Consider the following 15,791-nt stretch of genomic DNA (forward strand, 5'->3'; position numbering starts at 1 on the left):
AGGCGACCCCCACAACGAGCGCGGCAGGGCACAGCCAAGGCTGCAGACCTTTGCTGGAAAGGGCAACCCCGTCTTTTAATGGAAATATTCTGCACTGGGTAGAATAGCTCTTTGGAAAGAGCCGAGGCCATGGTCCCGGATAACGCGGGTCCCCGGAGAGCCACTCTTTCACGGCACGGCCCTGGGGTCACGCTGGGAAACCCACAAGGTCTACGTGCTCGAGAGCGGCGCAGGTGCTTACTGGTCCTTTCCATTTTAACATTTTCCTACCCGCAATTAAATAAACGTGTGGCCGTAAATCAGACGTATGACTGACACCCGACATCAGCACCGACTTCGAGATCCTTGGCAGTTAAAAACTTATTCCTGCGTTGACGCTGTGACAATAATAGAAAGCAGGGGACAAATGATAGGAACAGGGGATTAATGAAATTACCCGATGGCATTTCCAAAGTGAAATTTTAAAATCAAAATGAAAAAATTTTAAGTTCTGATACCGTGGGCTGGTATTGCCTCCCCTTCCTCCGACATCTCACCCAAGCCCCACAGACCCACTCCAACATCAGCAACGACCCTCCGGCACAAGGTACAAGGAAGACCCTTTGGCAGGTTATAATTCAATCAGTTTGTGTTTTATTTACTGCACTGTATTTTGTGAGTTTTGCTTAAATTTAAAAAAAAAAAAAAAATTGTCAGAAAAAAAGAGTCGCTCATGCAGTTCATGGAAACAGCGAGCAGAATATTCATGCTCTTAATTTCAGTACTGAAATTAGCAGCTTGCATTTTATTTTAAATTAAAAAGTCAAAATAGATTTTTTTTTATTAATTTAATTGCCTAAAGCAAATACTTTAAAATTAAAGCAGAGCACTGATCTGCTTCTTCCAAAGCAACCCAGGGCAGCAGCGATTTTGGTGTAACAGTTTCGAAAGTTGACGTTCTAGAAAACTCCCCTCATCCGTGGAAAATGCAGAGACTTCAGCAACATAAAGAGATGGCAGAGACTTGAAAGATTTAACGCTTTTTCGTTAGCTAATATTGGTGCTAATGGGCACTGACAAAGGCAAGGCGTCACCTGTAGGTGCATCTGCCACCCGTAGTCCTCCCCTGCGAAAAGCCAAACCCCCCCCAGCGCTTCGCCCCAGCCGGTCTGCGCTGAACGCCAGGCTCAGGACCATCAGTTCTGCTTTGCTGGGACCTTTCATTGCTCATCAACGACGGCAATTCATTACTCGCTCAACCAACGCCCGCCTAAGCGATGCCAATACAAAGACATTAGCTTTACGTTTCGGTCGGCAGCGCGGGGGGGAGCCCTGCGGGGGCTGCGCCCCGACACAGCGTCCCCGCAGGGACCACGGGGGCGAGCTCCACGTGCGCGGGCCCCGCTCCCCAGACACGGGAGAGTCAGCGGAAAGGCTCAGCGGGCAGATGAGACCCGCTGAGCATCCACGCGGCCTTGCAAAGGGAAACGCAAGGCAGCCCTCTCCCACATCCCCCGCAGCCCCGAAGGACCGCTGTCCCCAGGGGTCGTCAGTCCAACTGCACGGATGGAAAGTTGTCCTGGGGGGAGAAGTTACAGCATCCCTCATAAGCAACGCTTTCAGGCCAGAATAATACGTGGAGATTGCCACGGTGGAGAACAACATCTGCTTAGCATCATAGAATCCTCCAGGTTGGAAAAGACCTTTAAGATCATCGAGTCCAACTATTAACCCTCACACTGCCAAGCCCACCACTGACCCACTGACCCACGTCCCTCAGCACCACGTCTGCCCGGCTTTTAGATCCCTCCAGGGATGGCGACTCCACCACTGCCCTGGGCAGCCTCTTCCAGTGCTTGACAACCCTTTCTGTGAAGTTTTTCCCACTATCCATCCTAAATCTCCCCCTCAAAAAGCAGCAGAGGGCAAAGGTTGGCTTTGTACCATTTTTGCAGACACCACACAGATACTCAGTGACCCAAAGAAGCAAACGTGCCAGCCCTACCATCGCCACAGGACGCTATGTCCCCAGATGTCAGATGAAGGCTCCTTTTGGGCTATTCCCCAGCTCGGCACGAAGCCCGGGGGTATGTTCTCCAAAAACAATCTCCAGGATAAATCTGGATGGAGTACATCTTCTGTCTTATCTGTGCTGAATTCAGCTGTGTGTGTTTGGAGTTACCAGGTGATTATATATTTGGTCTTGAAGAATGAGGATGTTTCAGTGCTGAAAATTATCTCACCTTTCTGGTAAGGAGGCCAAACACTCGTGCAAGCTGTGGCTTTTCTGATAGAGAAAGGAGAAGAATTTATAACTCGCAAGAATTAAACACCGTAAGGATGTCTCATAAGACAGCATCCCACCCCAGGAGACTGGTGCTACAGATGACAAGCAGTAACTGCCCCCACTACTTGCTGCAAGCTAATTAAACACAAAGAAACTGCCTAGGGAATGTATTTTTTCCAGGATTTTCACACACACACCCACCCCGCCTCTACTGCTTGTCAGCGGGGGATGGAGGGATGGCCAGGTTCCAAAGATGCAGTAACACACTCAAAAAGAAGCGCAAGCCCCAGCAGAAGCAGTTCAGGTAGCCAGCCTAGCTTTTGGCTTCTCGTGGGTCGGAGGAGGACAGGAGGGACCTTCCAGAGGAGCTCATCCCACCCAGAAAGGTGTTTGCTGGAGGTGGTGGGCAGGAGGAGGCACGGCCTGGATGGCCACCAGCACTGACCGACCCGACCCTCGTGCAGTAACACCGTTCTGATGCTGCTCCCCTCCAGCGAACAGTCGCACGCAACTCAAGAAGAGAGAGGCCTTCCTCCCCGTTACTGCCCATCACCACCTCTCGCCGCCACGCGCACATCAGCGTCTCGTGCCGCGCTGAGCGGGACGGGGGCTGAAACCACACGGGTCCTCCCTCTGGAAGGTATTAGATGAGGACAAGGAAGAGAGAGCTCTCCGGTGGCCTGTAAGTAACACATTTTAATTAAGGCCTGAATTTCACCTTAGGCCACTTACAAAAGCTTATGAATGAATTAAATGCCTTAAATCTCCTCTAGGATTATAAGTATTAAGCGGCAACAGAGTGGAAAGAAGAAACATCGCACATGGCGCTGCCAACACCAGCTCATCTGCATCGCTCCAGTTCTGAAGTTTCTATTGTAGTTATTTTATGACCTTCCTCAACAAAACACCCAAACCCATTTCCTCGGAGCAGGGACAGGTTGTGGCAGGTCCCTGTGCCTCTTGGCGCCCGTCACCCTGCTCCCAGCAGCATCGTCGCCCTGTCACAGGCTGCAGGGAAGGGGATCTCCCCCACTTTGTAACACAACAGCTAGTCTGATTATTCTTGAGAAAATATCAGCCGCTTTTGTTTATTAAATAAAAACATACTGTTGCAGTTTGTAAGAAGATGTGTGCAGGTTAGACGTATCAACCTCCAGTTGACTACGTTTGAATTATTAAATCAATATTTTATTCTTTTAGGAGGAAAAATATCACGTCTTATGGAAAATTACTTGTAATACCAACAAAACACAGGCCTTGAACATCTCAGCCTACTGTGCTTACAATCACAGCCTTCTCAGATGTAGAAGGTCGTTATTAAAAATGCTCTTTAAAGTTAAATATATTCTTGTTTTTCATGCGGTGCTTGTTCCAACTGGAAACACTGCTTTCCTGTGATGCCAGGGAAAGTTTTTCTCTCCAAAGTAGGAAAAGGAGAAATATATAATAGAAAAAAAAAATAAAAATAAAGACTTTTTGCTTCATGAGGCAAAGCCTGATGTAAGAGCACAGCAACCCCAGGCTGGCAGCTTGACTTGCAGACTTTGGGCTGGGCTACCTGGGGTGTCCCAGCACTCGCCTCTCCCTCCCTTGCCAAGTTGTTCCACTGCTTTTTGGGCAATTACGACTTGATTTAGCGTCAGTAGCTATTTACAGTGCCCCCAAAGCTGGGGGAAGGTGGCGAAGAACGGAACCTCCAACAAGAGCTCTTGGAAGTTCTTGTTTTGTTGTATGTATTCAAGGAGGAGACGAGACACTGCGGAAGGAGTTTGAGGAAGGGTCAGTGGAGGTTTTCCTATCAGGAAGGACAACATTGGGATGTAAATCTCACTGCAGTCATGCTCTGCCATGGAAGCAACAACAGAGAGGATTTAATAGAAGAGCTGCTCTAGCTCAATACATAATAGAATAATTACTGACACAAGATGATGCTGCATTAAGAGTAGGTTTGATAAACACTGGGAATTGCATAAGAGAGCTAGTTTTATATAAGGAAAAAAACCCAAATAATTTTGATTGGTTAACCCCGAAGTGGCTTGGTTCAAAGTCAATGACACCTAAAGAAAAACAGATTCCAACAGGCAAATGTGGAAAAAATTAATTTAGAAAGATACAGACTGGTCCTTACAGCACAGTGACTCATGCGTAGAGTAGAACTGGAGCCTCTTCAGTTGAAATGGCATCTGAAATTTGCATCTCAAGACAGAACGAGAACTCACAAGGACAGGTTTGCTTTCTCTCTCCAAAAATAACAAGCTCACAAAGATGGGGCAGTGTTCAGAGCCTGCAAATAATGAAAAGGCTGAATCAGCAAAGCTTACCTTTTTTTATCAGAAGCTCTCTCAAAAGAAATCAACTACAGAAGACGTTGCGATATCTATCTTGAAAATCGTTTTCAGAGTTAAATACTGACAAATTATTCAGTTTTGTAAGCAGAAAGAGAAGAAAAGGGGGACGTGTTGTGATCTTCAGTGAAGATGAGAGGACAGGAACAGCTGTCTAACCCTAGTTTAAAAAAAGAAAAAACCTGCATTTTTCTCCCCCAAGGTAAATGCTGCTGAACACCGGGCTATGGAAATACAAGGGATCAGAAAGGAGTTGTGAGCAAACCTGGACACTTCTGATATGATCGCAATCTAAAGTCCTTCAATGGGGAGAGGCACCAGGAAACAGGTGGAGAACACCTGGTGGTCTGAATTCACGGCAGGGGAGGTTTAGGTTAGATATTAGGAGGAATTACTTTACTGACAGAGTGGTCAGGCCCTGGAACAGCCTGCCCAGGGAGGGGGTTGAGTCACCATCCCTAGAGGTGTTTAAGAAATGTCTAGATTTGACACTTCAGGGCATGCTCTAGTGGCAGAGACTGTAGGGTTTTTTTTGTGGGGGTGTGTATGGTTGGACTCGATGATCTCAAGGGTCCTTTCCAACCATGAAGATTCTACGAACAATACGAATGGAACAGCTCACAGCTCCATGGCTGAAGCAGGGCAGAACACCAATTTTTTTTTTTTTTTTTTTTTGGCAATTTGTAAGCAAACACAGTCTATGCAAGGCATCTGGGCTTCAGAAGAGCTTTTGAGGAGGACATGACACCGGCAGCTGCCGGGTTAGATGGAGGCGTTGGAGTCCATGAGAGGTGGGAAGGAATTGGAAGAAGCATCACGGGACAGAAACAGCAGGATGTGCTGCAGGAGAAACCCTGGGGTACACGGCATCAGCATCAAGGCTTTGCACAACCTCCACCACCTGGTCAGGAACCCGACTCAAATGTCAAACAGCAGAAAGCGATAACCTGGTGGGTAGGATGGATAGCAGTGGGAAACATTTAACAACAAGAAGTGTGAGATCCGGCACCTGGGGATTAACTTCTGCTAAAACAAAGGGGATCATCAAGCAGAAACTTGAAAGACTTAGAGTTACTTTACACCTGTGCGGTAACTGCATCTAATTACCATGTTTGCTGTGATCACTGGGAAAACCTCCATCATTATGGACTGTGGTAGGTACAAAGAGAAGCTACAACACAATTGCAAAACTGAGCGTCTAACCCAAGAGGCTGGCAGGAATCTGCCCGGTGAGCAATGGTGGGGCAGGGCACCTTCTACCAACGCACCGGGCAAACGACCACTAAAGGAGGGAAAGAACAATTGCTACGTGTTTTCTATGGTTGCATTTGGACTGGAAATTAGATAAAAAAATAATTTCGTTGGCATGAAAGGACTGAAGTCTGGGAAGGCGTCAGGTACCTCTGCAGGGATGCAGGAGAACAGGACAGAGCCGAGAAGCGCAGACCAGAGTCCCTGCTTTCTTTGCTGCTTTCCAAATCTAAGCATTTATGCCCCAAGAGGTGAAGCTTCAATCTGCTGATGTCAGCAGGAACTTCAACAAAACCTTTTATCTACGCGTTAATTCCAGGTTATCAGTTATTAGGAGATTCGGATGCTTAGAAAAAATTTAAACCTACTGTTCTCAGTGTCACGTACATGCAGCGCCCGCCGTGGCCCACGTGCTGACACGCCGAAGTTGGGTTCCCAACACTCGTTTCCTACATCCGCCTATTGCATTTACACGGCTACATGTTTTAACTTGCACCTTGAAAAGACAGCTTAACGCACACCAAAACTACAGACTGCAGGGTTTGGCATTAATATCTCCTCCCGTGCCCCCCCAGTACAGGATGCTTGAGGAAAAATAAAAAAAAAAGTCCAATTTATAGCAATTTTGATAAACCATAAAGAATTCAGTCAGGGGTAACCCGAGTGTCCGGTTTACTGTCTCAAGGCAACTTTTCAGAAACTCTTCAGAACTCTTCAGGTCTCGCCCTGAAGAAAGGTGCAAAACTCGGTCCCATTTTTGAGAAGCATTTTTCTGCGTGTCTAGGGCATTTGAGAAGCATTTTTCTGCGTGTTTTCTTTCCCAATGTGAAGACATTATTAAACGTTACAAATTCGAGACAAGTAAATGGAAGAAAGCCACGAAAAACTGTCTGGATACAAAACAGCTCCAATGATACAAGCAAACTTGCCAGAAGTGTATTCATTATGAAAAGCGTGTGGGGAGGCAACAATTCCGGATGTCACAGCCACTGCTGAAGAAATACAATATATAGATATTTCATTGACGGTTGGAAGGATAAATCAAGTTAAATTGCTCGCAGAAGCAAACCCAAAGCATCTTGCTGTGAATCTAGAAAAGTAAATTCGTAGTCTCTTGGGAGCATTGCCATCATTTGTTTTCATTTCTTTGACTTCTCTTCATTTATGCTAGAGATTAGCTCTCCCAACAATGATCACAGCAATATAAAAACGTGTTCCCAGAGGAACGGGATGAAAGTAATATTTACTAAAGTAAACCCAAGTGAAGAAATCAAAATAGGAAGAACAAAGTTTTTTTTTTTTTTTAAAAAAAAGCCACAAACTACTTAGGAAAGAGAAACAAAATGACTTTAACTGGTGCTGAACCACTAAACATCCACCCAAAAATCTGTAGCATTGTTAGGAGGCCAAAAAGCAGAGAAAAAAACCAAGGCAAAATCCATAAAAACTTGCTATCAACAGTCTTTTTTATGTTTTTCACGTTACCCATATTTTTCAGAATTTATTCACTATTTTTCATTTTTTCCTAAAGAAAACAGACGAGTAAGATTATCACCTTTGTTTTTCCCCTCCTATTTATCCCATTTTTAGCCAAATCCAGTCCTGCTAAGGATGTAAACAAACAAATTACTCTTGAAATAGCATTATACAAACGAGGTGATTATTACTGTTTTATCAGCATGTGAAGCTAATACGCAACAGGCCCCAGCCTCTGGCAGGCCATTTCACCTCAATTTAGCCTCAAATTACAACTTCCTTAATTTTTAGCGTTTCGTTCATAGGGGAGGCAAAACCAGAGCTCCCTTTGGACGTGCACCAGCACAAACTCATTCTTCTTCCTTGAGCAGTTTCCTGATGACCCAACCTACTCACAAACACATCGGCTCTACGTGTCCCGTTTGGTTTTTGGTTTGTGTTTTGAGGTTTCAGGGCTGTTCTCTCTATGCTGTTGGTGGAGCCAGGAACCATTACACGCTTTGTAATTACTTTTTTTTTTTTTTTAACCAACTGAACATTGAGAAAGAGCAGATATCCAAAACCCCAAGGCGCTTACCTGAGCAGAAGAACACCAAGTCCACCGCAGATACGGAATCCCAGAGTAACTGAAGGAAGACACGGAGCAACCAGAGACTCCGACGAGAAGCAACAAACCCAGTACCCAGACGAGCATCGCCGTGGGAGCGCAGGGCAGGCACCGCACGTGTCCAGCCCAGGCGGCCGGGCAGGGGCGAGGGCCCGTTTCCTCCTCCTGGGCCAAGACTGGGAATTGCTCTGACAAAAGAGCCAACGTTTTCAAATATCTAAAGTTTCCAGGCAAAATCAAAAGCACATACATTGCTTTCCATGCCCACAGGGGTCAAGGCATAATGGACTTAAATTGCAGCAAGAGAAGGTCACTTTGGAAGAGTAAAACCTTTTCTGCTAAGAGCAGTCAAGCACAGGAATCCACAGCCTGGGAATCACCAAAACCTCTGTTTCTGCAGGTTTAGAGCACCAAAACAGCCAATGACCTGCCAGGAGCGATTATACACAGCTGAGGCTCCTGCACACAGGGAATGGCTTAAAGGAACAGCACGGTGTTGGGTTTGGGGTTTTTTTCCCTAAAATATTCCAAGTTTAGTTTCCGTAACTCCTTCACCAAAGCAGACCAGGATCTGGTTTACTGAAACACGGCAGAGCTGAACAAGTGCTCTAGGACCAAAGTATTTTCATTTTGATAAAAGTTTTCCTGTTCCTAAGAAATTCAATAAGCTGAAAGTTTCACCAAGACCAACAGCTCCTTTCTGAAGGCGTTTCGGCTCATTCTTGATGCCGCATTCCCAAACTCATTTTTAGTTCTGGCCTTTGCTGCTGCGGCAGGCTTGGGCTCTGCTGCAGACTGCATTTCAGTTTCTTGGTACTTTAAAACACAGCAAAGGCTTTCTTCCTCTTCTGACAGACTGTACTTATTAAAAATCTTCTTGACTGTTCAGTTTTAGTTATTTTTTCACGTTTCAGCCCCCACAGAAATAGCAAATTCAAGGCCATTATGCAGCTTTATTGGCTCCTTTAGGACCACTTAGGTTCTTTCTAGATTTTTTTTTTTCCCCCAACTTTACCAACAACAGAAAAGGCAAGCCTCCCTCACACACACCTTTTTTTCTTTCTTATTTTCAGAAATTCGGAGTAATTTGACCTTTTCCTACTTTCAACAGCCAGAGCACGGCTGCTCATCACAGGCTCAGGAGAGGTGGCCCCAGCACGCCCACACCAGAAGCCCCGAGTCTCTTCTTGGCCAGCCCCGGCCCAGGTGGTCCCAGGCTGGGGCTGGGACCAGGGCAGGGCAGGTGGGACTCAGCTGAGCCCATGACTCCAAAGATGGATTGCACTTGTTTGAATGGGGCAGGTATTAGGAAACATGGTGATCCCTGGAGAGCTGAAGATGAACAAAATGTGTAAAAAAATAATTTGAACGACTCAATCACAATCCACCCAGAGCGCTGCTCTCTTGAAACCGCTCTAGAAAAAAAGTCAATGGGTTACTCAAGTCAGGAATAATTAGATTTTCCTCTTGGTTACCCAGATAAAAGGAAGAGTGCCCTCATTTTAGAAGGTAAAAAGAGAGTCCTGGAAATTGACTCCTAACTCATGAAAATCAGTTTATTCTCATTTGCTCTCGTGGAGTTGTTCAGGTCTAGTAAACATCACGTCCCGCTATGCTCACCCCCTCCCGGTGTGATCCTGCAGAATAATGATCTCTCTTTCTAGACTTAACTGCACTGGGCAAACACAGTCCGAGGCTTTTAGGGTTTTTTTTTCAGTCTTACGTTAGCATCTCCTCTTCTCCTTGGTGTCCTCTACTGATGGGGGCTGACTCCTCTGGTCTGGCACAGGTGAGCTCCATTCCAAGCTATTTTCGATGAGGTTTTGGGGATGATGCAATGGTGGGCAGGTCGGTTTGTCTGTCCTTGCTGCGTCTTGGGCAAGGCACTTTGAGGTGCACATCCCAGCATATGAAAATTTAGATATATCACAGGAAAGAAAGAACTAATTCTGGAAAAACTGTATTTCCTGAGAAAAAATAACCAACTCTGACCGTCTAATGGGGCCTGGCACTTTTCACCGTTTCCCAAAGGAGCTCAAAGCTGTGTGTGTGCTCTCTAAGGGAGCTGCGCGGATCCACGCTGCCACCAAAGCTGCACCCAACACCCGGGAGTGCTCTGCAGTGGCGCTGGGGCATCGTGCATGACTCCACAGGTGACCTCCCCCGGCCTTCGATAGCTACAATTTCCTGACACCCACTGTATGCCCTTAATGTACGATGGTCACACGTCTGTGGCCATCATTTGTGTGCGATTTCCAAATCAGCCATGAAGTTATCCCCAGCGACAGACTGAGCCTCCTGCACCTCCCCGGTCACACTGCGCAGGTCCTCCCTGGGAAAACACAACCAAACCAAGCTTCAGGTATCCTTTTTCGCTAAGAGTTGCTGGATTTGCTAAGAGGGACAGCCTCATTTTTCAGTGCCTGGAGGCCAGACCAACATCACCTCTAGCCGGGACAAAAAAGGCCTCGCCCACCCGTCTACAGGACAAATGGACGGACATGGAGCCAAGCTTTTGGACGCACCAAAGCCACCTGCAACCTTCAAAGCCTTCCTGACTGTAGAGTAGTTGTATTTTATTAGAGTAATATATAAACAATAATCATTAGAATATTAAGAGCTATTCTGTGCTCTATGCTATACCAACTGAAAGGACGATGTGCGCACATCTACTCATCTCCGAATGCGCTAAAAGGTTGTAATAGGTTTTCTTTGACATATTAGACATACAATCATAGAATAGTTTGGGTGGGAAGGGCCCTTTAAAGGCCATCTAGTCCAACCCCCTGCCATGAGCAGGGACATCTTCAACTAGACCAGGTTGCTCAAAGGCCAGAGCGGACGAGGAGCAGCGTCCCCACCACCACCGATAGGAACAAATAACGGCATCCCGAACAAGGTGCTCTGTGATTTAAGCTAAAATCTAAAACGGTTTTGTTGTCTCTCATTGTTATCCAGGTTTCTCTTTCAGCTTAGCAAAACTATCTCTATAGATGAACAGGAGAAGGTAACATGTAGGACGGGCTCTGCTGTCATCTTAGGAGACTTCTGATAAACAGTGAAAAGCAGTCACTCCCAAGAAAGTAATTTTTCTCATGTATTAGTAACAAGAGAGGAGAATATTTTAATTTGAGGCACGTGAAGTGAGATCAGGATTTGTTAAGGGCATTGTGAAATGAACAGGCCATAAAAATATTATTTGGGATGAGATCAGACACTTCCACAAACTTGAAGAGCTTCTGTCAACGTATTTTACCGTGATGACTATGATTATTTTGCACTACAATGTGCCTTAATATACACATTTCCTTCTGTTGTACCACGGGGATGGTTGTGTTTACTTTAATATTCGTCCATTTTAAAGATAAGAAAACAGAAACGAACTTGGAGCTTTCTGACAAATACGGCTCGCCACCGGCACTGAGCACTTCTGTGTTTCACAGAATTTCCCAAGAAAATCAGAGAGATTATACACTCATTATGATACTTACATCGTGACGAGGATTTCTGGCATTGTCAGGAAATGCTAAAATCAAGGAGAATCCCCAGAATATTACTACCCCATTTTATTCATATTTGGAATAAGGGATGGCAGCACACGGCCTAGATATGCACATACATTTGAAACAACAACAAGGGGTACAAGCCACTGAAACAGAAGAGTTTTCACTCATAAAAGCAAGATCTCATCCGTTTTCTGCACCTTACTTTTGTTTTGTTTTGTTTTGTTTTGTTTTTTAAACAGGAACATTTGCAAAACCTTATGAAAACCCCTATGAAGTCTGCCTTCAGGTCTACCAAAAAACCTGCGTCTTTTTTCTGGGTCACTACTGCCTCGTCCGACCACACGTACCAGCGAACAGCATCGGCCTCTACGTAAGTCGTGACAGATTCCTAAACCACATGGGAGTGGGAGCAAACCCGGCTCTTCCAGAGAGGTAAAAATAATTGTTAAATAAAGGTGTGAAAGTGGCTATCACAAGACTTGCAAGCCATGTAAAAGCAAATCGCATCTACCAGCTTGCACGCCAGCTCGCGCGGTCCCGAATACAGCCCTTGCGTGCAGAGGTGAGAAAAACTGTCAGCATGGTTTGACCTGGGCATTCCGACACAGCATCGCGTTTCCTCACTCACACCAACAGCAACTCTGGGGCAGGTCTTGCTCTCATAGAAATAAATTACAATATTTTTCATATAGAAGTTCGAAACTCTACATCCTTTCTAAAGCATATCTTATGTTAAATACCCTTCTTTGAATTCTTCTGAGTTCATTTTTCCAAAGCAGTATAAAATACCCTTTATTTCCTCGATTATAAAAAATATCCAGCACACATCTAAAGAAAAATTACCATCATTTGGAGAAAATATCAAAACCACTCCTACCAAATAGAAATCTACAAAACTAATGAGTAATAACTTAAAAATTAGGTCAACTGAAAAAAACGATTATGATCACAGAGAGAGGAGAGTGTGTCTCTCCCGTAGCGTAACGGAAGGGATACAGTGATGTTCAGCGGAGCTGTGCTGACCTCCTCCAGCCACGATAGCCTGCCTTCGCAGCCAGAGCGACCACTTTGCTCTCAATAGGCTCAGAGCTCCAACTGATATTAGTGGAATTTGCATACAAATCATGAGCGGTACAACTCCCGCTGCTTTTCTACCGCTCCAGTAAACACCAGGAGACCTGCACTACTTTACCAATATCTCAAAAAGTTTAGAAACTTAACATCCCCCCCCGAAAACTGGCTTAAAATATTTATTAATTAAAAAAGTTAAATATTTATTTATACAAATATGATGAGAAAAATCTCATGCAGACTTTTCACATACAGTAACACAACTGAAATCAAAGGGTGATGGTTTTACAAAAGAACTTCTGTCTGGGAACTGGGAGGGAGAAGTGTTGCTATCGCCCGTGTGCCCGAACGCACCACTCACGGTAAGGAGGAAGCAATTTCTGAAACTTAAGAGTTTTCCTATGGAACATATGCCAAGATTTTCACACTCTTCACTAAGATTAACAATTAATATCTTATTACTACTACTCAGAGAACGGGACAGAGACGTATGAACAGCGGGAGATGAATTCCTGCGTACCACCGTACCTCTAAACACTTTATGGTAATGCATAAAGTTGCCAAAAGATTGCTTTAGATAATTCCCCTAAATGATGAAAATATCTTGAGATTGTTATGGATGGCATCTGCGTCTGCTTAATTACAAATCTGCATCGGATTCATAATTTGTGTATATTACAAGTAATTTGCATAATTAAAACAATTAAGGGATTGACATATCATGGCAATTAGAAATGCATCAAACTCTGGATGTTGTACAAAAAAGAGCTTCAATATGAAACATTAATTCTTTGAGAACAAAATATCCTTCAGATTCCTGCAGAACAACCTTCACAAATTCAATATATGTCCAATAAACTCTGTTTAGAGAAAGTTTTTCTCCGGGATCTCCACTCCCTCGCCAAGCTGTCGCAAGTTGAACCCCCAACGCTTTAGCCTTTGTTTGAATCTCCTACTGCACTCCCAGCACGGACTTGTGTATTTATTGCCAGTTTCAGGAGGTTTTATCTCATTTTCCGTAGCCTTATCCTGTTTTCTTTGTCCCTCTTTTTAAGTAGAAGTATGAACTGATTGAAAAAATGCTCTTGGTCCTTCTTCTTCTGAACGAGGCGAAACCGCTGATCTCTTCCGTATTTCTCCGCAAATTCCTTAAACGTTGTTCTGCAGAAAAGAGAGACATTTTACAGCTGCGACCTTGCCAATCCCCTCTTGGTCTCCTTCACCTGGGTCTCGCTTCACTTTTCACACAGACACTAAAAGAGGGTGTTCTGGGGAATATTGGCTAGGAACGTGCCGGTAACCCCCAGGATGAGGGAGGCGAGACCATGCCAGAGCTGCCCGGGCTTCAGATTCAGGGATCAGCTGGCAATACTTAACTTCCAGTTTTTGGTTTAGAAAAACCTGGGTGATAGCTGACAGGGCAATTTTGAGTCATTAACGCAGTATTCGCTGCAGCCCAGGTTACTGTGGCTTTAATCTATGCCTTATGGCCAGTATTTCAATAATTAGCTTCTAATAGAGCAGAAAACCACACCCGCGTCTCGTTGCAAACAAATGCATTTCGACTGTCAGTAGTACACGAGGCCTCATGAAATACCTCGCTAGTTTGAGCTTTTCTAAAAATAGCAAACAATTAATTGTAACTTTGAGTGACGGGCACAATGCAATTGGAACGCGCAGGCAGCTCTGCCGTCTCAGTTTTGTTCTAAAAATCTTCTTATAATTATCACTTCCATAGAGCCTGATGTGTTGTTTGTATCTATGTGTCTAGGTAGGTCGTGCTGTACAATTACCTGCGTATTTTAGTAGAAAAAAAATGTAATTTCTTAGTTTCAACAATTTAACCAGACTTCTACTACATAAATCCCTTTATTTTCATATAATATACAAATGATCGAGTGCTATCCTAAGCACTACATTCGCCATTGTGCAGTTTTGGATCCATCACTGAAAAATCAATGTAGAAAAATGGCATTGCATTGCACGCTTTATTTAAATTTAGCAATGTGGTATTAATACTAACTTCGTTAAATTATGTTTCCCTTCCATCAAAATCAAACCTAACCAGAGTTTTTCACTAGTTACAGCTGTATGCCTAATATAAATGAGATTTAACATTCAGGTACTGATTTTATATAGCTAATATATGTGTGTGTTCTATAATTATACCATATATATGCATATAAAATAAATGTGTTATGCAAAATATTACACATTCTTAATGACAGAGAGAGAGAAAAAGGAAGAGAGAGAGAAACGGTACGTTCCCTTTTGCAGTAATATAAGAAAATATTGTAAAATATTAGGGCAGAAATGTCAATGCAGCATTTTAACAATGGATGTACACGCCTGCTATGAAGGGTAGGTTCAGTGTTACGGCATCCCAGGGCCGATAACACAGGCAAAATGAGAAAGCTTATCTTAACGAATCTTCGTAAGGCAATGCCATACCTTGGCGATAACTTGGATTCTTCAAGGAGCTTTTTAAATTCTTCTTTGGCTAACAACAATTTATTTTTCTTTTCTTTGTACTCTTCTCTGATCCTGGTCTTGACAAACTGTTCAAATATCTTTCCAAGAATAGGGAAACAAGATAGAGCATTTATTAACAAAGCTTTTATGGTATTTATGCTTGATCAAAGGGCTGGCAATCTCACGACCTACAGTTCTTATCTGCCCTCAGTATAGGCTGACTCGCAGGCAGCGCAATCGGCTTCGTGTAGCACTGATCGTGTTCTCACAAAATAAGTAGCTGGAAAAGGTATAATTTGGACAGATAACATCTTCATTCAAACATCAAGTGCAACATAAATCAAGATTTCCCGACTTGAGTGTCTTGCTCGCATTTTCATGCCTATAGCACTACTGTCGTACATCTGTACAACTGACTGCATTTATTTAGTTTGGCTCTCGCATCCTTCCCAACTTGCTGGAATTCCTGAAAATGTCTATATTGCTAAACACCAACATTCTGTAGGTTACCCCCCAAAAAGCCCGAAGACCTTTCAAATCAGTTGTCAGAAACCACGAGCTTACACATGATCCCCTGTACTCCTACACCCGAAAGCTTTCATGTGTTTGGAAGGGTCGACAACCTCCCTCTAACAGTATTTGGCAGCTCAATATGCAGCAGGGCGCTCAGCATCAGGATTTTTGGTGTCTTGGAAAGGAGTTAAGGAGTTTGCTATGTCACAAAAGTCTGCCAACTGCTTGAATCACATTTTTAACACCAAAAGTCTGGCCCTGCTGCTTTCACGCTCTAAAAACTG

The 15,791-nt window shown here is 44.2% G+C and overlaps 1 protein-coding gene across 1 annotated transcript in view; it reads right to left on the reverse strand.

Annotated features, from left to right (window-relative positions):
- Nucleotides 1–12,723: 12,723 nt before the first annotated feature.
- TCERG1L (transcription elongation regulator 1 like) overlaps nucleotides 12,724–15,791 on the reverse strand; it is an 88,729-nt gene continuing 85,661 nt past the window's right edge. Inside the window, 2 exon segments of the mRNA XM_054206028.1 lie at nucleotides 12,724–13,683; nucleotides 14,974–15,092. Coding sequence (XP_054062003.1) covers nucleotides 13,527–13,683; nucleotides 14,974–15,092 — 276 coding nt within the window. The 3' untranslated portion in view covers nucleotides 12,724–13,526.

The sequence above is a fragment of the Rissa tridactyla genome, chromosome 6 (assembly GCF_028500815.1).
Source record: "Rissa tridactyla isolate bRisTri1 chromosome 6, bRisTri1.patW.cur.20221130, whole genome shotgun sequence".
NCBI classification, from domain to species: Eukaryota; Metazoa; Chordata; class Aves; order Charadriiformes; family Laridae; genus Rissa; species Rissa tridactyla.